The sequence below is a fragment of the Crocodylus siamensis genome, chromosome 5 (assembly GCF_052110815.1).
Source record: "Crocodylus siamensis isolate JL-2025a chromosome 5, ASM5211081v1, whole genome shotgun sequence".
NCBI classification, from domain to species: Eukaryota; Metazoa; Chordata; order Crocodylia; family Crocodylidae; genus Crocodylus; species Crocodylus siamensis.
Window position 1 is genome coordinate 8,937,222 of NC_143399.1, and position 24,372 is coordinate 8,961,593.

Here is a 24,372-nt window from a genome sequence, read left to right on the forward strand (position 1 = left end):
TGCATATCCATCCCTATCTCTTCTAAGGTTAAGTGTGCATGGTTACAGGCACACCTCCAAGCATACATACAGAGTACTTGTAGGCTTAACTTACCTCTAGTGTCATTTTCTTTTATTCATAGAGGAGGAAAAAACCTTGATGTGCGAGTGGAAATTTCCCTTGGATGTTATAAGTATGCATATTCTAGGCAGGCCTAAGCTTCCAGATTTGCCCATTTTTCAGAGGTACTGTACTCCTTGTGGGTATCAGGCAGCAAGTATGGATTCACAGTGAACTGTAGAAATTAGAGACTGTTTGAAACCCTGACCAACAATTGTATTTCTTGATTATAATAGTATTTGAATTTATTTTGCAGCCAAAGAACAAGTCCTTTAAAAATATTTTTGAGAGCTTTTTTTTTTTTTGTTCCAGAATGTAAATAGGGAGAAATGAAAAAAGTAAGTAACTAGCCCTTGTTAATTATTGAGTTAAGAGTCCTGAACAGCCAGGATGCAGGAATTGGTTACTACTTTTTTTCACTGTTTTTTTTAATTTTATTATTATTATTATTTTTTGCCAGATTGTTTAGGTAAGTAACAGTAAGAAGCATGAGTAACTCTGGAGCATTTTCTAGGAAATGAAATTAATTGTGTTTTCTAGCTTTTTCCTTATTAGCTCTACACTTGTTAAAACTTCAGGTGTCTGTTACAAGTATACCTTAGCTTGAGGTCTCCGTAGATAATCATGCTCTCTGCAGTTTCCTGCTGATGCCGACAGGGCCCATTTTGTCCTGCGTGCACATGTTGAGTAGAACTGTCCTTCGCTGGCTGCTTAGCTGGGATCATGATTCTTCGTAGTCAAAGTAACCTGCAACACTTGGGAGGAAAGGTAGGGTTTTGGTATGGACTGTAGCCATATAAGAGAGAACGCAGTTCAGGCTTTTTGATTAAGACAAATATTAATTGCTATTCCATGATTCCCCTCTGGCCCTAGAAAGCTTGGTTTGTTGTCAAGCTCCCTGCTGTTTGGCTTTTCGTGTTTTGAAATTGGAGGCTAATGCTTTCTGTTGCAGTGGTAATCCCACGATTATCCTTGTATGTTGGCAATAAGCCCAGCAGGAGGTCCAGCAAGTTGAAAAATGAGAACTTTGTCCATATAAATGGGTACTTTGGTGCAGTCAGGCATGCCAATGGAGAGCTGCTGGCTGTGCCTTAACGCACTGGCCTTTCTTTGGATGTAACGTAATAAAAATATTTCCTTTTTTCTAGTGAAAATGCAAATCTGGCAACAGGGTGTTATTTCTACTGCTTACTCACTCTTGAGGGTCTCCCTCAATGTTTGTTGTAGTTTTGATCAGGGTGCACTGGTTTCAGTCGATGTGATGTAAATCACTAACTTAATCAGTAAGCAAGAAACGTGGGTTTTAATCTGCTTTGTATTTGTGCTTTTTAGTTTTCATTGGCTGGTAACCATTTAAACGTTGATGTGTGACTAAATCATTTTTACACTTTCAATTTGGTACCTTTTTATGTCAGCAATTAGATAGCTTAACTTACATTTTTCTGTCTTTTTTTTTTTACATTTTATGTTAGAAAATAGTGAATGCTAGTTCTTATTTATTTGTGATGATTTTTTTTTGTTGGTGATTAGGTTGAGCTACTTTTGTCTGGAAACTGGAATTCAGTTAAAATGCATGATAATTTAATTAGTTTTTAAAATACAGTTGTTTATGTTAACATCTTGCATTTTAATAGGCTTCTGTCAGAAAGGTTGGTTGTGAGGATAAACTGTTGAACAAAAGTGAAGAAAGCAAACATTGCCAGCATGTTAATCACACAGCGGTATTTGCCTAACCAGTAGTTTACTAAACATGCATATTGGGATCTCAAAACAGTTTAAATTGTATTTTTGGCCATCCAAGCTTGTATACACTAGCACTTACTTTAGAGAAAATAGCTTCTATTGTATTTGATAGCTAATATTTTAATCTATTGTTTTTCCATTATTTAATAGTAACAAAACTTAATCAAATCATATTACGGGTGCACTTCAGAGATTAACTAATCAGAAAAAGCAAACCAGTCAGCAAAGAAATCGTCAGGAATGTCTGAACAGTACTAGCTTTTTTAAAATTATTGCAGCATTGGCAGTTTTATATGGGAAAGCTGTTCTTTTCCAATAAGTAACTGTAACCTATCCAACTAATTAGCTGCTTCCTCCATAGTTTGAGGTGACTCACATTAGGCAGGAAATCTAATTCTTCACAAGTACTGATGGTCTCCTTGCAAGATGGAGGTATTTTCTCAGTTGCAGAACCATCCTCCTTCCCGTTGCTCTGATGTTCTCAGCTTGTTGACACTTACCGTGGTACATTTGTACTTAGTGATATCCTCGTCTGTTAGAGCTACTGTGCGCATTGTTCATCAGCTCAATATATTCATAGCGAAGTCAGCCAACTCTTCCTTTTCCAAACACAGAACTTCAAACAGTACAGTGTCATATTCAGCCTCCTGGATATCATCAGGGGAGGCTGCACGGAAGTCTTGTTGTTTGGATAAGTGAAAATGGTATGCTTAAAATGTTACTGAGTGGTCTCTGGTCTCTTGTCTCACTCTTGACCATGCCCTTTTCAGATTGTGCAGAGCTCCAGGTAGGTTTTCTGTAAGCTCATCACTGTTGTGTCAGTAGCTGCCAACTTTTTATGAGCAAGAAGTTTTCTGTAATTTCACTTAATATTCTGTATTGTACCTCTGTTCATTAGCTGGATCCAGCCTTCTGATCCGGTTAGTGAAAAAATTGTGTCATGTATACTTTGCTGTACACAGGATTGTTAGGTAATATCTGTTGTTTTAAAAGTATCAGTTCCTTTGACATCAATGAAAGCTAGTATGGAAACCACAGTCATTGCACTGTTTCCTCCAACATATGGTTGCCTGGTGGGGTAGTAGGTCTTAGTTGAGATACACTTATGAAGCCACTACTGTTCTGTCAGCATTCCTGTCAGTAGTTGTATATTCCCTCAGAATTTCCTGGAGCTTAACTGTTCATCAGTCAAGCTGGGAAAAGGTCAGCAAAGTTTCCTTTACAACATACTCTTCTGTAGGTGAGACTGTGGCAAGCCTTAAATTGGCTTAAACCATCCATTGCTCCCAGTGAAATTCTCTCCCCTGGGGGTGTCCAGGTGGTGGCCCAAGGGCTACATGTGCTGGTTGAACTTTAGCAAATGGGACTTGTCAGTGCTTCTGCCAGAGCTGCTGCATTGGTGCGGCTCTGGAGCCCAGGGGGCAAATGCTGCCACTCCTTCCCGCCTCACTTGTCTTGCCCACTGCCAGATTTCATAGATTTAATAGACATTAGGGCTGGAAGGGACCTCGGAAGATCCAGCCCCCTGCCCAAGGGGCAGGAAGTCGGCTAGGGTCAAGGGATCCCAGCAAGATAAGCATCCAAACGTTTCTTAAAAGAGTCCAAAGTAGGTGCTTGCACCACCTCCGGCGGCAGTCTATTCCAGGCCTTGGCTCGGACAGTAAAGAAGCTTTTCCTTATGTCCAGCCTGAAATGGTCTTGGAGGAATTCGTGATTGTTGGACCTTTTCATCCCATGGGGCGCTCTGGTGAACAGGCGTTTCCCCAGATTCTGCTGCATACCCCGATGTACTTACTGGCAGGCACCAGGTTACCCCTGAGCCTGCGCTTTTCCAGGATGAAGAGTCCCACGGCTCTCAGCCTCTCTTCATAAGGCCTATTCTCTTGCCCTCTGATCATGCGCATGGCTCTCCTCTGCACTCTCTCAAGCTTCTCCACATCCTTTTTGAATTGTGGAGCCCAGAATTGGATACAGTACTCCAGCTGCGGCCTCACCAAGGCTGAGTACAGTGGGAGGATGACATCCTGAGATTTACTTGAGAAGCATCTATGCATGCAAGCCAGAGTTTTGTTTGCTTCACCAGTTGCAACATCGCATTGGTGGCTCATGTTCATATTGTGGTCAGTCACGACCCCCAAGTCTGTTTCGGCTGTGGTACTAGCGAGCGTAGCACTGCTGAGTCTATAAGCCTGCTGCAGGGTGTTTTCCCTGCCCTAAGGTGGAGCACCTTGCATTTGTCACTATTGAATGTCATCAGGTTTATATCTGCTCACTTTCTAAGCCTGTCCAGGTCAGCCTGGATCCACCAACCTGTCCTCAGGTGTGGACGCTTTAGCCCAAAGTTTAGTATCATCGATGAACTTGGCCAGTCCACTTCTGACACCAGTGCCCACATTGTTAATAAAGACATTAAAGAGAACAGGTCCAAGGACGGAGCCTTGGGGGACACCACTGGTCACTGAGCACCGTGATGATTGACTTCTGTCAACTACCACTCCTTGGGTCTGGCCTCGGAGCCAATTCCCCAGCCATTGGACTGTGATGTAGCCAAGGCCACAGTTGGCCAGTTTTTCTATGAGGAGATCATGGGACACCAGATCAAAGGCTTTTTTAAAGTCCAGATATATGATGTCAATCTCTTATCCCTTGTCCAGGTGATATGTTACCTGGTCATAGGAGATGAGATTGGTCAGGCAAGACCTACCTGCAACAAACCTGTGCTGGCTGTCCCTCAGGATGTTGCCATCAGCCAGCTTGTCAAGAATTGTTTCTTTGATTTTTTCCAGAATTGTTCCAGGGATTGAGGTCAAGCTGGTGGGCCTGTAGTGCCCCCTATCTACTTTCCTCCCTTTCTTGAAGATGGGCACCACATTAGCCTTGTTTTAATCTTCAGGTACTTCACCTGAGCACCACGAGTTTTTGAAAACTTTTGCCAGTGGCTGGGCTATGATGCCTGCCAGCTCCTTAAGTACCTTGAGGTGCAAGCTGTCAGGACCCGCTGACTTGAAGGTGTCCAGCCTCTCAAGGTGTTCCTTTACAAGGTCTACACTGATGCTGGGGTCTCCAGTTGACCAGAGTCGATGGCAGGGGAAAAGGGGTGTGAGTAGGGGCCGCATTCACTCCCTGGGCTCTGGCAGTGGTGCCAACAAGCTGTTAACCTGTCACCGGGAGTGAATCATCTGGCTTGTGAGAAGCCCTGTGGGCCAGATCTGGACTGTGGAGTGAAATGAGTTGGAAGCCCCTGTTCCACACCAAGCTGATCAGCAAAAGCCTTGTTTTTTTCAATAAATGCATCTTGATCAATGGTGATACCAGGGTTTTCAGCATTGTCTTCATCAAACCACACTGCTAATGCAACATCACCATCCTTGTACTCTGCTGCTTCCCTGGGACCAGTGTATTCCTTCTTCATATTCAGGCTTTGTGTCTGGCAGTTTCTCAGGGTGTTTTGCTTGACAAAAAATTCCAGGTGGTTTTCTTTTCTCAATTTTTACCTGTTTTCTGTTGCTTTGATGGAATGATAGTTTTGTTCCAGTTATTTTCAGTACAGATTTTGTTGGAATCCAGTCTTATTGCAAGACTGGTATAGGACATAATAAGAGGCTTCCTTTCAGCTGCAAATCTCAAATAAAGTGCGCACAAGATAGCATGTGTGCATTGAATGTGTAAGTTTTGCTCCCCTTCCTGCATCAAGTTGGACCTGGATTTGGACCTTGTGATGGAAGCTGGGACTGCTCTCACAGGAAACGTGCTGGCACGCACAACCTTAACGACCAGTTAATGCTTGTCAAACAGTTTGTTGCTGTAAGTGAGCAGGAAGGAGGACTTCCAGTTCAGCTAGAGGTTTATAATTTGTGCTGGAATAATGGGAAAAGTCATCTTGAGAACAGTGTACAGGATAAAGATTTGATAACATTTAATACAGAAGTGACTATGATTTCAGTTTTGTTGATAGCTGTGGACTGTCGACATACATGGGTCTGACATAAGTAGAGAAACAGGTTTTCCTGCTTTTTCAATCCCTGGTTAGTGTCGTTACTTCGGATGAATGGGTTACTTTGCTGAACTGAAACAGTCTTCTGGTTTTGTTAAACGTGAATACGTTTGCTTGATTAAAATTAAGTGTATAGTAAGTTCAGGTCTTAGTTGTTGTTTATGATCATTTCAATTAAATTAGATATAAGGTGCATTTTTAGCAAGAAACATATTCAACTGAAATATAATTTTTTTTTTTTTAGTTTGGAAAATCAATTTTGGTTTTAATTAATTGAGCTCGCAGCAAAATAGAGGGTGGATACATGAATGGATGACCGATAAGTTGCATAAATAAAATACCCTTCTTTTCCTGGGTGTAATCCATCAAACTGCAGTAAAAACATACATTACTTAAGGTACACTGAATACTTGTAGACAAGCCTAGGAAAGATTGCCCCACACTAGTTTTTGGTAAAGAAAGGGACACGTATAAATTTGTCACTGAAACACACCCCTGTCACCCTTACTGAAATATGCTGCTAGGTAGGTAAAATACTCATTTCATCCAGACCATGTGTATTCTTCATTCTGAGTTACTTGCTGTTGATATGTGTCTCAATACAAGGCTGCAAGGCATGGGCTTTTTGTTTAGTGTTTTGTTCATGTGGCTGTTTTGTCAAACGATGTCTTGTAAAAACACGCAGCACCAGTGTGTTCCTTCCCTGGCATCGTTGCTTGTCCTTGGTGCCATTGTGTCCAGTTCTCATTTTCTGCAGCCACATGTGGCCTTTTTCCAGAAAATCCAGCAACAGACCTGATCATCCTCACATGTTGTTGACTAGGGTCTTTGACTGCAGGACTAACTTGCGTGGACTTTACAGTGTTGGGGACTGATGGTTAATCTTTGTCAATTTTTGATGATTGCTGATTTTAATGAAATACAGAGCTAACTGGAGAGTGGATGCTGCTCCTGCTCCATCAAGCCACATGTTAATGTCTTCCATAAGGTATGATACTGCCGCTGGTTCTCTGACATGGAATTAGTCAAATAATGTTGAGGGTAACATCAAGACTAAAAAAAAAAAATGAAAGCAGGCCAATTCTACTCTGTATGTCGAATGAATAAGGGTAGACAAAGATGATGTGTGAGCATCTACAGGTACGCTTGAAAATAATGAAGTACGAGTGTTGCTTAAATTTAAGGTTAGATCTAGCCTATTGTCAGCTACAGCATGGAAATATGTGATATGGAAAAATTGTTTAAATGAAACAATTTGGAAAGAGGCAACGGGTTCTTCTTCCTTTGTCTTTCAGAAGGATAATCAAATATGTGTGTAGTATCTTGCTCATTATAGAAAGAAATCTCACTGGAGAGTTAAAGGCCGTTGGGGAACAGGAGGAAGGTCATGCTGAAGTGTTGAAGCATGATTTAAAACAAATCGGGAGAGCTGCTTTGGATTTAAGTTCAAGGGTAATCCAGTATAATTGCGTGTGCTAGGTATTGAAACTCATGCAAAGCTGCTTTAAACGTATCCTTGCATGCCTTTGGCACTTAACAAATAATATTATTAGTTTTCACCATACCTCTGATACAATAAGATTGGTGGGAGCAAAGGATTTTGTTTTCCAGTTCTGGACACCTTCTGAGTTGTTTTGAAGGAAGTCATAATGTTGTCTTGGTTTAAACTGTACACTCTTGAGAAGGATAACTTTTTGTTGCGGTTCCTTTTTTATGGCTGCATTTTGGCTGCAAGTTTCTTGACGTATCTATCCATTGTGGTCAGAATATTGTAGCTTGGGTTGAAACAATACATTTAAGTGCTGCCTGCCTTTAGGAAAGTTGTACAACACAATCAAGTTTCTGTCCAAAACAAAGACAAATGCATGCCTGCTTGGAAATTTGAATGGCCAGGGGAGAGAGTTTATGGCTGGATATTGTTGGGAAATGTTGTGTATGACCGAGAGGAGGAAGACAATATGCAGGAACAGACTGCATGTGACACCAGAACTGCACAATGGGTGATCCTGGGACAAAGCGAGGACAACAGGTTTTTGGTTTGGGAGTGCAAGCTAAAAAAGGATTTGGAGCTGTGAGCAGGGAAAATGTCTCAGGTGGCTTAATTCCTCTTGTGTTCAAGAAAGTAGGGCTTTGTACTTTCTTGCAAATGGCATCAGACATATTTGACGCCAGCACCAGTTTCTTCTAATTGGAATCACCTACAAGACCCCAACTTTTGCCTAGTTGCTCAGGTGAGAGCCGAGGATAAGAATAGCTGTGGTGTGAGCAGCAGGGTGTTGGGTAGCTGAGCTGCATTTGCCACTCTTAAGAGTTTTATAACCTGTTTCAGTTTGCTTTGGGCAGAAAATTGTCTCATTAGGCAGCCCAAGTGTGCCTCCCTTGAGCTCCCACCTTTAGAAACCTAGCATAAATAGCCAGCCTTTCAGTTTGGTTCAATATTTGGCTTCAGTCACAAGTGAAATGTTCGATCTCTGTTATCCCTGTTGTACAATAGTCCAGATTGCAAAACAGGACAGTGCAACACAGCTTTATTTTGCCTTGCATCTTTCATACAATCAGGACTCCAGAGAAATCTAAATTAAGTACAGTATGGTGAAAACTAATTTATTGATTTATACATTGTAAGGCCAGAAGGGACTATTATTGTGATGTAGTTTGACCCAAGGAACTTGACTGGTGATTTTGCATCGGGCTCAGGACTTGTATTTGCAGAATAGTAGAGGAAAAGAGATACAGAGGTGCAGAAGACATGCCTCCTATGATTTGCATAGGGCCAGAGGAGATCCCACAAGGACCTTCAGACAAAAGCACACATGATGGACATTGTGTTTTCCTGGGAGAGGTATGGGGGCAAGACCTGACTGGGGCATGAGCACCTTGCATGTCTAGTCTTGGCTGCAAGGGGCTTTCACAGCAGATTTATCCAGAAAACATACCCTGGAGCAGCTGTTCAAGTTGGCTAACCCTTCCCTTGCCAAATGAAATATTTTTCATGTGTTTTTTTAAGTTGTATTTGCTTAAACAATGGTATCAGGCTGATTTGTAAAGTAAAAATGAGGAAGCTGTATAATTGTCCAGGTCATGCATTGTTCAGAGTGCTGTTATAGTTACCGTGGCTCTGATTCGATAAACTTTCAATCCTGTGCTGGAGCATATGCTGCGGAGAGGAGCAAAACTGCAGCATGTGCCTTGCAGTGGATTTGTAGGGGCTAGAGGACGGGAGGGATGTACAAGTCCCAAAGGAGAGTCGTGACTAACTCACCGAGGCAACTGTGCTAGTGTGGGAAGAGAAGCCCTGGCACTGCAGAGGAGTTGCCTTGCGTGTGTGCATGCCTCGTGCCCCAGGTGTTCGGGTCCAAGATTCCTCGTGGATCTTACGGCAGTGGTGCCAGCTCTCATGGAAACAACGCTTTCTCTTCCAAATGGTGTGGCCGTCCTAGACCATAGAGTTGAGGCAGGCATGGAAAGCACTTGCTCTGTTACAGTCCTTGCTGTCTTTATTTTGTGAGGATGCCTGGCTTGGCACCTTGCACCACATTTCCCTTACTCTGTATTCAGAGGGAGGAAATGCAGCAGTCTGTATAGTTAAGTTTAAAGAAGAATTTTGTGTCCAGAATGAATGACCAGGGGGCATCTCTTGTGGGACTGATTTGCCAACTGTGCACACCTGTGAGATCAAGACTAGTTCCAGGAATATTTCCAGCAGCAGCATTTTTGCTTATTTGGGGAGTAGCAAAAAAATAGAATTTTGTTTAAGAATGAGAAATACTTCTCCCTGTGCCTCAGTCCCAGCTGCGATGTACAAAATAGGCTAATTAAATAAATGCTCCTTTGTGCAGTTGCTTAGCTGACCCAGATCTTCAGCAGTTCTGTAAGTGTTTGTGTAAAGGAAATCTAAAGCAGGCATTACCAACTTGGTGGTACATTTGTATTATTTGCCCCAATGCTTTTTTCCTGTCACTAGTACTAATATCTGAAGGATGTGGTTTCTTAAACGTGTCCAGTTTCTGCATTGGAGATTCCAGGAAAGGTCTTGGAAGTACTACACACACTTACATTTTGTGGTAAGCTTCATCAGCATGAGACGTTGTGGAAGACAGGCTTCCTATGAGTGCATATCGGGGTGTAACTATTTTTCTTCTAGGTGAGACTGGTTAGGCATAGTAAACAATAGCACATTATTTTATCTCTGGTGCCTTCATTTGGTAGTGTCTCCCAGTTAATGGAATATAAATTAAGATGGTATGAGCCAGAGCTTCAAAAGCAAGTGCACCTTTAGCTGCACATAATCTAAGTATGCATATACCTTGACACACGCATACAAATTGAGGAGAAAGGGAAGGCAGGTATTTATAAGCCTGTTTCATTTGTGTGTATGCACAGTCTCTATATCAAGCAAGTGCTGAAACGGGTAAGAGTGTCCTTTTGTGCGTTTCTCTATAATCTGGCTTGATAAGCATCAAAACCCCCATGGTATGCATACCCCCAGCACTTGTGCAGTGGAGTAGAATTAATCTTTCTTTTTCTTAGTTTCAAGCTTCAAGATAATTTTTCAAAATGAGGAGCAGCGCTGATGTAGCAGCAGCTCATGAAGCTTTACAATATGGGGGCAATCTGCTTCTGGTCATGTAAAATGGTTCTAAACTCAGGTTCAAGGAACAAAATAACTTGGAGGGGTTGAATGAGCCTCTGTCATGTATAAGGTGCTAATGCCAGCTCAGATAGGTATACATAATTATAGCTATCACTATATCTCTATATCCCAGCTGGCATTAGCAGCTCCGATGGTAATATATATAAAAAACGTTTATATATGTGTGTGTATGTGTATATATAATGTTTTATATAAACGTTTTTTATATATATTAATATCTGAGCTGCTAATGTGTGTGTGTGTGCGTATATACGTTTTGCCCTCCAAAAACGTTTTTTTTATATATATATATATAGATAAAATATCTATCTATATATGTTTTTGGAGGGCAAGTATACTCCTCCTATGAAGTGATCAATGGGAACCAGTTAAGAATGTTATTCTGGAAGAAAAAATGTACTTAAATTCATTTTCCTTCTTTAAAAGAAGCTGGTTTAATTTTTGATGCAGGCTTCAATCCAGCAAAATGGTGAACTTCTTTGTTCCTAGGTAATGTCGTGAGCAACTTGGGGCACTCCTTTTTCAGCCAGAGTTTCCTTGGCAGTAAAGAACATGGCGGATTCTTATATGTGACAGCTACGTATCAGTCACTGCAGGATCTGGTGCTCCCTACGCCGCCCTATTTGTTTGGGATTCTCATTCAGAAATGGGAGACTCCCTGGGCTAAGGTATTCCCCATCCGACTGATGCTGAGACTTGGAGCTGAATACAGACGTAAGTAATGTGTTCTCCTGACCATAGCAGGGTTATTCGTTGACTCTGTTCAGCAACATGTGCATCCTCTGGATGATCGTTTTCAAATGTCGTGGCTGTGTATGTTATATGTGCCGAAGAATACAGTGGAAATGCAAACACGTAAAAGATAGGGGGACCAGAACAAAGGTTGGGTTAGTCCTCTTTGCTTGGTCATGCAGCAGGAACAGATGAATCATAGAAGTCGGGTTGAAAGGGACCTTGTAGATCTTCAAGTCCGACCCCCAGCCTGGGCAGGAGAAAAGCTGGGCTGAAATGACTCCAGCCAGGTAGGCATCAAGCCTCTTCTTAAAGACCCCTAAGGTAGGAGCCAGCACCACTTCCCTTGGAGGTTGGTTCAGATCCTAGCCGCCCTGACCGTGAAGTAGTTCTTACGAATGTCTAATCTAAACCTACTCCATAAAAAGGTATGGGGAAACTTGTGCTGCTACTAGAGCCTTGTCCATTAAGTACAATACAGAAGTCATGTCACTTCGATCCTTTGCCATATAGTTGTTGTAACTGGTCAGTAACATCTTTTAATTAAAAGCTATTAACCAGGTAATAACTAACATGTTAAAAACACCGGTGAGACCTGAAAGAGAACAACCTTATAGGGCACATCCCCACGAGTGGGAATGTGTTTTTCCCTGGGACAAGAAGCAGTGGCACTTGGTCGTGGTTTGATTAAGGTGTGTGTGCATGTCTGAGTCGTTAACTTACCTGTATCTTCATCTCAAAGTCTGTTTTAGGGTGCTCAGGCAGGTGGTCTGATGCCAAAGCTGCTGAGCCCTTGCAGCTCCCACTGATTTCAGTGAGAACTGGAGGTGTGGAGCAGATTAGAAAGTCAGGCCTCTTCCATGCCGAAATACAAATGTAAAAGCTTCACATTAGACATCCTTCTGGAAACTGTTGGCATATTAGTTTGGTTAATTTTAGTTCATACGATGTGTTATGCCTTGCTTGGGATTCTGTTGCAACGTGACTGAACTTGACCAGAAATATCCCTTGTTGAGTGCTTGTTGAGTTGCAGAGAAGCCAGGTGGGCCAAGGCATGCAGATGTTTTGCTCTCAGCACAGCAAAGTGTGCTTTTAACCTGTGCTGAAATCCTGTGCACGTTTTTCCATGTTTCTATGAAGGGAGGCTCAGTTTGGGTGGTTTTGCTTTGCTTTGCTGCAGGTGAATTTGAAACTCATTACTCTTCCCCCCCCCCCAACAGTTTATCCCTGCCCACTTTTCAGCGTGAGATTTCGTAAGCCATTGTTTGGGGAAACTGGACACACCATTATGAATCTTCTTGCGGTAAGTGATGAGTGGGGTCTTTTGATTCGTGTGTATGTGAAAGGAGAGAATGAACTTTTGAGCCAGTTTTGGCCTAACTGCAGTAGGAAGTGAAACCTTTTGGCAGGCATCCCACAAAATAGCCCTGTACCCTCCTGGGGTGCCATTCTGATCCTCTTTCCCTGCCTGATCTGCTGCTCTGCTTTCTGTTTCTTGTCCTATCTGCTGTTGTGCTGCCTATCCTCTTCCTGGTCTGCCACGTTTCTACACAGAGGCTGCTTGTGGCACACAGGTTGGCCACCCTTGCACTTACTGCATGAATAGTGTGATTCATAGGAAGGGAATATTGGTGGATGGTAGTTGGGTACGTGGCCTCCTGACTAATGCTGGCATCGGATAGCAAATTCTGACTGCGGAATAATGATGGACCAAAGTCAGTACTTGGAGTTTGACCACCTGGGAAGTCTTGGATTTGGAATTAAATTTCGGTTCAGGCCCCGTCCTCTCAATATCAGGTTGTCCTGGAATCCAGTTATAATTCTGTGACTGTCCAGAGTTACGGACGAAGCTAACTTTTCAGTTATTTCCACTGAACTGTTATTTCTAAATGTAGAAAACTCTCCCTTTGGTGCATGACTTAATTACAGTGCCCATGAAAATGAAATCTTTATCCAGTAGTGTAACCGAGTGTGGCGAGAGGTCACATTTTCCTGTATGGAGCGGTAATGCATGGAGTAGGAGAAGAGTGACTTTTCTGTGTTAGAATTCTTTAAAGTTCCCATATCCTTTAGCATAATTTTCTCTATAAAAGCAGCCTGTGTTTTTAATGGCCATGTTGTTTTTCTTTGTTCCTTGAATCACAAGGACTTCAGAAATTACCAGTATACGTTGCCAGTGGTCCAAGGCTTAGTGGTTGATATGGAAGTGAGGAAGACCAGCATCAAAATTCCCAGCAACAGATACAACGAGGTAAAAAATATTGTGCAGCTTTAGCGTTTCAGAAAGATAAGAGGGTTTGGGTCTAAAGGAACTTACTCTTTCTGTAACTGTGAAAATGTCATCAAAATCAAACTGTAAAGTACATTTGATGCACAAATTGCTTATGAGAAATGGGTTATGTATAGCTCAGTTTAATATAGCATGTTAAAAATCATGAATAGTTTCTCTTCTGGTTTATACTGCTTATCACTAAATTTAAATATAATTAATTGAAAAAAGGGAGTGGGGAGTTGTAGATAGTGTTCTGATTTCAGTAAATGCATCAGTGAAATAGCGGACATTGTAAATTTGTTTAAGCTAGAAAAAAGGCACTTGAACTTTCTCCATGTACATGTTGTGCTTGTGAAGGGATCTGATGGATTCTTTAACATTTTAATGCAAAATATACTAGCATATTTAACAAAGTGTTTGACTTGGCATGAAAAAAGCGTCAGACCTCTCAAGACATAGCTGATGTTGACAGCCAGGCCTCTCGAGTGTCAGTCATTGCTCAGATTGGAGATATATTGGGAACGCAACAGAGGGTGGAAGTAATTCAGTGGCATGTCTGGAGACCTGCAGACGAAAAGATCTGCTTGGTATTTTGAAATAAATCACGGTGGGGACAAGTGTGTCTGCCTTTCAACTGCGGTTGAACACCAGAGCTGTGACATGCACAGAATAGGAGAGCAGATTTTGGAATATGAAATGCATCTTGTCAAAGATCGATGCAGCCTCAACCAGAGATAAGGATTCATTTGTACTAATTACTTCAAGAAGAAATGGTGTGTCTAGCTGGAAGCTTGCACATACTAAAGGGGTTGATGAACAGAGAATTTCCTATAGGTACTGCACAGGAATCTTGGCATCAGACTAGGGAGCCCCTTAATATTTTGCAGATTAGCTGCTTGAGAAGTGACTAAATAGTCCATGGGTCATGTGAATGGGGGTTGCCAGACTTTGAATCAAGTTTCTTGAGAGAAAACTAGTTTAAAATCTGAAGGGATTGCACGACTGCAGTAGATCTGCAGTTGTGTTTGAGAGTCCCATCAAGGTTCAGGATACACAGTGGGACTGACCTGATCAGATTCATTGCACTGCATCCTTCTTCACATGAACATGATTTTAGAGGTGAACTAAAGTTCGTCCACTTCTCAGAAGAGGAAAGAACAAAATGAAGGGAAGAGCTTAGTCTAGATATTATTCTGAACGCAACCCTCCTTCCTTTGAACAAACACCTGACAATGGATGAAGTCTGACTTGGTCTGAAAGGAGCGATCTGCAGTGTTACTAGAACATGTTGGTCTAGTAACACTGGCATGTCAGGACCAGAAAGGAGAAAAAAACTCCAAAAAGAAGAATAAATTTGAACATGCAAGTTGAGAACTGTAAGGGATCATGATTTCAAAAGAGTATTAACTGGCTCAGACATGTTAAATTAAGTCTAATTAGTAATGAAAAATGTTGCTACAAGAATGCTAAGGATTAGTGTTTTCGGTTCTCTTGTGTTTAAATCCACAATGTTGCTGTTATCAGCTGTGTGTTGGTCATTTTCTCATTGAGAGCTGTGGGTGATGGCCACCCGAGTTCTTCCAGTTTCTGGAGGAGGGGGACCTCTTATTTTCTTACCTTGAACGTATGTTGATGTACCAAGGAAAGTCTCAATGAATGGAGAAGATGTGCTGAATGTAAACTCTTGCCTCCACAGGGTGCTTGGGGGAGAGGAGGGAAGGGGCACATGAGCGTGGATTTATGCTATGGCAGCCAGGGGCACACGGTGTTGTTCTTGTTTTACATGTGGGGGGACTGATGTAACAGTGAGGTGACTTGGGCGGTGCCAATGGCAGAAATCACCTACCGAAATCATGGCAGAAGCGCATTGCACAGTGGCTCCTTTAAGCTTCCTGTTTCCCATGCATCCCCCCGCTATTACTGGTGGATGGGCCGCACTGTTTGCTGCTCGCCCCTTGGGCCTGATCGGTGGGGAGGCAAAAACCTCAGTTTTAAACATGTGGTGGTTTCTGCCTCCCAGCTGGTCAGGAGCGAGTGGTAGAGCTGCTGAGGCCCCTCAGCCCATCTGTAATGGGAGACACAAACGGTGATTTCTGCCTCCCTGCTGATCAGGAGCAAGCGGCGGGGGAAGACTGCAAGATTAAAAGAGCCGCTATGTGGCACACTTCTGCTGCCATTTCGGTAGGTCCCTACTAATAAAAGAGATCTGAAGAGATGGAGTTGATGAAGCAGATACAGGAAGGCTAGTAATTGAACTACAAGCTGTATTTATTTTTGAATGGCACTGTAAAGATACAAAAAGCTCATGTCAGCCTGGTCAGAGTTGAAGCTGCTGTAATTGGAGCATGCACAAATTAAATTCAGTTTGTGTGCGGGATGCAATCAGTATGACTTGTCCGTCCCCACCATCTCCAGGTTTGTTTTTCTCAGTTTTGGTGCTGGCTAAGTGCAGACGCACTCCGCTGAACCTTGGGGAAGCTTCTGTACTGTTCAGCCACGGCAGCACCTCTTAGTTTCCTGCGTGAAGCAAGGATTCAGCTTAAGTGAGGAAAGCACTGGGCTTCATGTCACCTGAGAGGAAAAGATGGAATCTTTTGGAGATTTGCAACTATATTTTTTAATTATTTTAAAGTAAGATTAACTAAGCACAAGCCCTTTATGAATTTTTTTTCTCATAATCCACATTTAGATGCACAAGTGGATGTACATAAAGTTAACACTTGTGGAAATAGTTTCATAGTTTCTAGGGTCGGAAGGGACCTGAGCAGATCATCTAGTCTGACCCCCTGCCATGGCAGGAAAGAGTACTGGGGTCAAACGACCCCAGCAAGGTGTTCATCCAGCCTCCTCTTAAACACCCCCAGGGTAGGAGTCTGCACCACTTCTCTTGGAAGTTGGTTCCAGATCCTAGCCGCCCTGACAGTGAAGTCGCGCCTCCTGATATCTAACCTAAACCTACCCTCTGCCAGCTTGTGACCGTTATTCCTGGTCACTCCTGGCAGTGCTCAGGGGAATAGTGACTGCCCCAATGCCCGCTGATCCCCCTTGACTAGTTTATAACAGGCCACTAGACCCCCCTCAGCCTTCTCTTGTGGAGGCTGAACTGGTTCAGGTCCCGTAGCCTCTCCTCATAGGGCCTGCCCTGCTGTCCCCAAATCTCATGCTTTGGTTATATTTGAGGAAATTAAGTTTGTTAGGCAAACCTCTTTATAGATAGCCTGTGTTTCTCATTGCATGCATGATCCTCCATTGTTCAAAATGATTCCGTTTTCCTAAAACTTTATATTTAAGTTACTTCTTTGGATTAAAGCTGGAGAGGCTGTCAGTAAAGAGGACTGCCTTCAATAATGCCTCTTGCCAAAGCATGACTTTTGTGTCCTGTTGTCTTCGGTTCGACTGAGGGCCGGCACTGCCCTCCGCAGGGTGGCTCTCATTTCACTACTGCCTGGCTTTGGGAGTCTGCGGTGGTGGGCCAGGTAGTGAAACATGCTGTAGTGAAATGCAAAATCGTACTTAGACCCTTGTTTCCTCCCCACCACCTACCTGCCAAAACATACCACACATTTAACTTGCGTTGCTGATGTTGTCAAAGTTTTGCACAGAGTGGCTAGAAATTTGGCCTTGGTCAAACAACAAAATAATGGCAGGACAGCAGTGGCCCTGCTGGATCCCGACTGAGCTCCGATGCTCTGAACTCTGAATCTCTGTTGTACTCGGGTGCGGTAGATTTTGATCGCTCTAGTGATCACAGCTACAGCTAACACAAGGAAATTTGAGTGTTTTCTTGATATCAGCCAAAGGGAGTGAATGTGTGTTGCATCTGTTTATTCTAATGATGGTAAGGCTAATTTTTTTAAATACTCTAGGTGATGTAAGAGCCTGGATCCCCTTTTTAAAAGCCATGTAATTTCCCAATTGCTGAAGTAAGGTTTGGACAAGGGATATTGATGCTTGCAAGGACTTGACTCTGCTGGTTGCTGTGAAGTTAGTTTGTGCAAAGGTATCACAGTCTCATACAATCTAGCAGATTTCTCAGCCTAGTTGCACAGTTCTGGGAAGCTGTGGTTTGTGCTAGAGAATGACAAGCAGGTTTTGAACCCGAAATAAAGCGCTAACCTTCTTGTTCTCGCAGATGATGAAAGCCATGAACAAGTCCAACGAGCACGTTCTAGCTGGGGGAGCTTGCTTCAATGAGAAAGCAGACTCGCACCTTGTGTGTGTCCAGAACGATGACGGGAACTACCAGACGCAGGCCATTAGTATTCACAATCAGCCGAGAAAGGGTGAGCCTGGGGTGGAGGTTTCAGCACACGATGATTTGAATGGCTTGTGTTCCTTGTGCTGCCATAAGAACAGACTGTGCTGTGAATGTGCCAAAACCAGTTCTGTCCTGACTTCACACAACCTCTGAAACCAGCATTTAACTGTGGTGACACTTAGAGAGCTCCTAGCATGGATGGGACTGGAACTTCCTGACACACAAGCGGGATGGGAATAATAAGGTGTCCCATGTGCTATGGCATTCAGCAGTCTTCTAGCTCCCTTCCATGGCTTTAACTTGTCTGATGTCTGGGGTGCCACATGCTGTTGACATAGGTGCTTCCCTGCTGTTCACCCCACACCTCCCTCAGTTAGTGGTCAGAATCTGGCTACCCAAGACATGTTTGGCAGCAGCTTGCCAGGAAATTGAGGGCCACATTCGAGTGGTTAATGGCTGCATTGAATACCATGGTGGGGGGCAAGGTGCAGCCTGCCAAAGCTACAGGGCCAGAGGCGCAGTGCTCCAAACATCCCCCTTTAACCTCCATGCTGTTGAGGAGGGCAGCTGCTGGCTGTGTTGTAGACCTGGTCTGATCGTAGGGTGTCTGTGCTCAGCCTGCGTGTTTTAGGCAGCCAGCAGTAGTTACTAACTCCTCTTTCCCAAGAATCCTCAGAAACTTCCATATGCATCTTACATAGACTGTGGAAGAATTTTTCCAGCTACTTGAGTTGATCTAATAAAAGATATCACATTCACCCAGAGAACCTTGTCTCCCTAGTAGCTGTTGGAGGGTTTCTTATTTTTTAAGCTGCCTCACAGCTAGTTTAGGAATTTGATCGATCCATGGGACCTAATCATCAGCCAACAGCTCAGGTGAAATTGCTCCCAACCACAAGGGACCTTTTTGAAAGGAAGCGATGCACAGGTTAATTCTGAAATGGAGCCTTTAATATGAGTGAAAAAGCAGCTTTTTTAAAGGTTGGTAATTAGAAAATAAGGTGAGAGCACTTTTTCTGAGGCCTCTGAGACGCACTGGTAACATCATCATAACTGTGCCTACTTCCTGATTTGAGATTATTTGCCTCTCTGGCAAATACCCAATTCTTGCATTAGGCATTGCTTTGACAAGAGCCTTTCTTAATCATTCCTATTGTTGCAGTGACTGGTGCCAGCTTCTTTGTGTTCAGTGGAGCTTTAAAATCCTCTTCAGGCTACCTTGCCAAGTCCAGTATTGTTGAAGGTAAGAAGCGAGTCGCTTGCCTAAAGTACCGTGCTCCCCTACTGAGAGCTGTGTAGTTGAGCTACATCTGGGGCTTTACTACTGTTCCTTGGCACTTGAGAATTGCTCTGCTTCCTCAGCATGATTTCACTCTAGCTAAACACAAATTTCCATTGGCGTAGAACTGAGAAAATCAGGCTCAGTCTAGATAGCCTGGCACACTACCACAAAAATCAAGGTGAAAAGGAAATACTTGGTTCTGTGCTTGGAGTCAGGCACTCGCTGAAGGATGCAAGCATGAATGTTTTACTTTCCGTACCAAGAGATGAATCCCCAGCTGTGCTGCATTCCCTTCACTTAATAGCCTTGAAGTGTGTGAGCCTACAACCTCTCTTGTGGTTTGCATCTTGTAGATGGGCAGGTGACAATGTAAAAGGCCAAGCTTGTCTAAACTGGGTAACGTTACTGTAGTCAACTCTTCCTTTTCCCAGGATGATCACGTGGTAGAAATGAAGCTCAAGGGAGGGTGGTGATGGCTTATAAAGATGCCACATGAAATAAAAGTGCATGGCTGCTGTAATTTATGGCACGTTCTTTATCTCAGCCACTCTGTGCTGTAGTTCAAGATGCTGAGTTGGAAACTGGCTCAGGTGGGGGGAATTAGCAGCATGTTAGCGTGTGGGAACTTTCCTTACCGCGGCAGCTGTGCAGCCACAATCCATCCGGGCTGGTAGGATCCAAGTCCTGTAGCTTGTTTTTGCCGCAGCAACCACTAAAATTCGGTCAAGCAGCCTGTGTAGTACGGCTTGGTGGCTTTGATGCAGTTCTCAGAGGACAAGCGCCCACTTTGCATAAAATACTGCTGCCAATCTTGGCCGAGTCCAAGTATGTGGTCGTATACCTCTGTCTCTTGAGCTGGCTTGTCTGAAACAGGTGTGCAGTACAGTGGCAGACTAGCAGTGCCACTGCTGTGGTTAAATTTACTTCATTATCCACTGATGTGTTCTCTGGGCAGCTTTTATGAATGCTGTATGGTATAAGCAGTGTTGGGGATTGGACAGTTAGCTTTCTGTGGTATTATATATAGCGCTTCAAATATGTATTGAGCTGTTGCATCACTCACAGGAGAACAATGGTTTTACCTCCATTTATGCTTTGTTAAATGAGGCTGTGGTTTATTTTGAGGATAGCAAATTCTTGGTTCCCTAGATGGTGTAATGGTCCAGATAACGGCCGAAAACATGGACTCCCTGAGGCAGGCTCTGAGAGAGATGAAAGACTTCACTATCACTTGTGGCAAAGCAGATGCTGAAGAGCCTCAGGAACATGTTCATATTCAGTGGGTAGAAGATGACAAAAACTTTAACAAGGGGTAAGTCGATGAGCAGTCCTCTGATCACTTTGCAGTGTTTGGCTGTTTAGTCTGCTGATTTTTGTGTGCACGTATTTTATCAATAATGTTCTCAGTCAAAAGGAGAGTCATTTGGTCTGTCCACATGCGCTCTGATTTTAGATTAGTCCAGGTTTTTTGGTTCATGTTTCTTACCTGATATTAAACAGGCTAAGGAGCGGCTTCTGAAAGGGGCAGCGTGACCTCGGGTCCCTAGGAATTCAGGGCGCTCAGTTCCTTGAAGTCTGAACGTAGCAGGTACTGACAATGGGCGAGAGGTGAAAAGCTCCAGTGCCTCAGTTTAGAAAACTGTTAGGTCTCTGGGCAGATTTCTTTATTTTCAAATATCCAGTTATTTTAAACCATTAAACTCAAGAAATCCATCTAGCTGCTAACATTAGGCTGAATTTTAGCCCTTCCACTGCTCTGCCTTGCAGAGGTTTTGGAAGTCCGGTTCTTGCATGTGGAGTGGCAGCATTCAGTCCGTAACTAGTAGCAGCAGGTGTCACGATCTGGAACCGCGATGATCAATGTGAGATTGCAAGGGCACAGCACTGTAGGCATTAGTGTGTGTAAAATAGTTTTGGTAACAGGCAGCAGTAGCAATTCAGAAAAGACAACCATTATGATGTAGGTGAGGGTATTTTGGGGTTTTTTGAAGTTGTGCAAAAATGGAAGAAAATGGGCATTACAGGACACTGGTGGGGTCACTTGATGGGGTGTGTGAAAATCAGTACAAGTAGAATTCTAGGCATGACTGTATTACCCTGTTTGATTTAGTAAATGAATACGTAGATTGGCATACTATAAATCTATGCATGTCTCTGTAGTTGGCATGTGGAGAGAGATCGTTAACACCTTGTGAGGTCAGAGCTTTCGCAACCCAAGGAAAGCTGCCTCCCTAGTCCTCAGCTGCTCCTACTCAAGGAGGACTTCAAGTCTTGGTATTACAGCCGATTGCTTCCTGTGTGGCAAGCACCCAGCCACCATCATAATTAGCAGGGATGTTTGAGATTCTTGTGCACAGCACTGAGAGAAGTCTTCCTTGGGTGTGCTCCTTTCTGAGGATTGTTAATGATTCTGCCCCACTTAGCTAATGTTGGCAGGTTGCTGCATGGTAGTTGAAAGGGCAGGACACTCACTGATGACAACCTGCCATGGGGCCCTTTGAGAGTGCATGCGAGTCAGGGCAGGTGGCCTTCACAGTGACTGCTCTCTTTCCTATGGCATCAGATACCAATTTCCAAATCTATGAGCCACTGTAGTATCTGCGACTGCGGAAGGTTTTCCGTTGTAACATACTCCGTTCTGCAAATCTGCCCCATGGGCTGAACTTGAAATCAGGTTTGTATGTGACAGCATTTGGTATTTGGAGGTTTTCTGTCAACTTCTTAACCTTTTCCCTTCCCCTTTCTAGTGTTGTAAGCCCCATTGATGGCAAATCCATGGAGTCTATAACCAGTGTGAAGATATTTCATGGCTCAGAGTATAAGGCAAATGGCAAAGTCATCAGGTGGACAGAGGTAAGGAAACCAGCTCCCTTGCATATACGGCAGGGGCATGGGTGCTTTGTGACTGCCTCGGTCCAGAAACCAGCAAGATCTTGATGGGCAGTTGGCAGTGACCTCCTCACCTACCAGGAAGGCATTCACTGACTGCAGGATGGCAATGCCCTGCAATGGGAATGCAGATAGTGCAGAGCCTGTGCTGCCACGTCTAGCCGTGTTGCTGTGGAGTTGGGGAGAATCTGCAGTCAAATCCGTGACCAGGGGATACTGCCTGACTGCTTTTGTGAAGCTGCCTGCAAAGCAGAATCCTTTATTTCCCCAGCATGTTTGTGTTGAATGGCCTGGGCTCCCTTTGGGTGGTGTGCCTTGTCCTTTAACGAACTTGCAATCCTAGTACTGTTTTTGAGTAGAACTTCTTCTGAGCTATGAGTCTTTTCCCCAGAATAAATATGTTCCCTGCAGTAAACTCAAACTGCCAGTGCCAAAGAGCTGAAGTAAATCTGCTTTTATAGGGAATCCTTGCTGAAGTACTCAAGCTTCCTTTTCTTTTTATTGAGCTATTAACACTTCAGCCTGGAAAGTGCTGCATCCTTAGAGCAGCAGCAAGAACAGAACAGGAAGAGATTGCTGTTAGTGGGCTCCATTGCAAAGGAAGAGCTAAAGATGAGGTGCCCTGGTGTGGCTGACTTGTGGCATTTAACGTCCGGGGATTCATACGAGGGCAGGCAGGTTCAGTCCTGTAAGTCTTGTTGCAGACCTAGTGATCTTCCAGCACAGAAGTGTTAACACGAAGGCTTCTGTGCAAAATGTTTCGGTTGGCTTGCGAGCATTAGCCAAAGGGAAGCTGGGCCAGGCTTAGTTCTGCATCTTGTTGCATGTATATTCTCTTCCCTCAAATCTGGGTAGTAAGAGTTAATGTTGCGAAGTTCGAGCCTGTTCAACAAAATTGTTGGTGCTTTTTCAGGCTGAGACAAGTTTGACTGTAACACAATTTTAATTCTGTAATCACTTAAACAGGAGCATGCTTAAAAAAATTATACCTTAATTTCCTGAAGTGATGTTTAACTTCAGAAGTTTTTAAACCCTTTTTATTGAAGTGTGGAAATGAATGCAAGATGTGCAGAAGACTTCAAACTGCTGGGGAATAGTGTGACTTTCTGTAATTAGGATTTTATATTCAGTTGGAACAAGCCCTTTTAGATGGGGCTTGTTTGGAATTGTTGCCCTAAGGAGGGAGACTAAAAGATCAGAAAAAACATCACCTTTCAATGGTTACTTTAAGTACTTTTAAGTAATATCTATTTTTCAGCTCTTAGATTAACCATATTAGCCTCCCGGCCTACAAAAATCCTCTTGGAGTGTCTACAGGATCCGATCAAATGCCACGTGCTTGCTTGGTGTGCGTTTTCCCCTAAGACTGCATGATGCTGATATTTCAGTAATCATTCTTAACTTGGTTCTTTTGTGCACAGGTGGATGCACTTTCTCTTGTATAATCTGATTGGCAGGCCTTGCACTGATCAATCCCCATTTCTTTTGTTCAGGTGTTTTTTCTGGAGAATGATGAACAGCATAATGGTCTAAGTGACCCAGCAGATCACAGCAGACTGACCGAGAACGTGGCCAAGGCTTTCTGCTTAGCACTCTGTCCTCATCTGAAGTTACTGAAGGAGGATGGGATGACTAAGCTCGGTCTGCGTGTCACACTTGACTCGGATCAGGTAAGTTGTAAACCATTTCTGCTAGATTCACTGTTGGCCCTGGCGGTGGTGGGGGCAAAGTGGGTGGAAAAGCACAGGCCATGACTTGGCAACACTTAATACCAAGCTGTCAGTACTTCATGTCATCAGTTGCTGAGGTGGGGAATTTCCTTTCTTCCCTGTGCTCACAGAACTCTGCGCAGTTTGGAGACTTTTTTGCTAGTTTGTGACTTGCAGGCCAGAACACATGTCACTAGCCTGAGTCGATTCCCAGTCCAGTAGTAACACTCTTCTCATCCTTGCTGAGCTGGCATTGTGTAGCTGAGGTCTTCGGCCTCCTCCTGGAGCATTCCCTTCCCAGCCCTGTCAAGGGATGTTTTTTAAACCCAGCCCTTCTCCACGCCAGGCTCTTGGCAGACTGCATAGAGCTGGACTTGTGCACACATGTAGAAAAGCAAAGGAAATGGTGGTGTAAGTAGTATTAAAGCTGACACTCCAGTGCTCTGCACATCCTGTAAGCAGCACGTGGTATCTTAAGTAATGAGAAGCTTGTACCCTGTCAAGACCCGATCCTTTACCACAACAGAGCACGGTCTGTTACTTTGCAGTTTCATATTTAGCTGCATTTAAATACCCCTGTTCGTATCTGTCCATGTGGCCCAGGAGCGGAGCAGAGCAGAATGTAGGTATTGCCAGGATTCAGACTACAGTGCAAGCACCCCCTTGTACAGCTTTTAGATGGTGTGAAGGTGTCATCTCCCCTTCACTAGGCAATCCAGCCCATAGGTGATGAACATCC

General features: G+C 43.6%; 1 protein-coding gene across 3 annotated transcripts in view; it reads left to right on the forward strand.

Moving 5' to 3' along the window:
* ZFYVE9 (zinc finger FYVE-type containing 9) overlaps positions 1-24,372 on the forward strand; it is an 81,725-nt gene that overhangs the window by 54,755 nt on the left and 2,598 nt on the right. For all 3 annotated transcript variants that reach the window (XM_090049215.1, XM_090049214.1, XM_090049216.1), the window contains 8 exons: positions 10,981-11,205; positions 12,444-12,526; positions 13,370-13,474; positions 17,628-17,778; positions 18,916-18,996; positions 20,185-20,347; positions 21,783-21,888; positions 23,418-23,594. In XM_090049215.1, the coding sequence (XP_089905341.1) occupies positions 10,981-11,205; positions 12,444-12,526; positions 13,370-13,474; positions 17,628-17,778; positions 18,916-18,996; positions 20,185-20,347; positions 21,783-21,888; positions 23,418-23,594 (1,091 nt within the window). The remainder of the gene's footprint in view (positions 1-10,980; positions 11,206-12,443; positions 12,527-13,369; positions 13,475-17,627; positions 17,779-18,915; positions 18,997-20,184; positions 20,348-21,782; positions 21,889-23,417; positions 23,595-24,372) is intronic.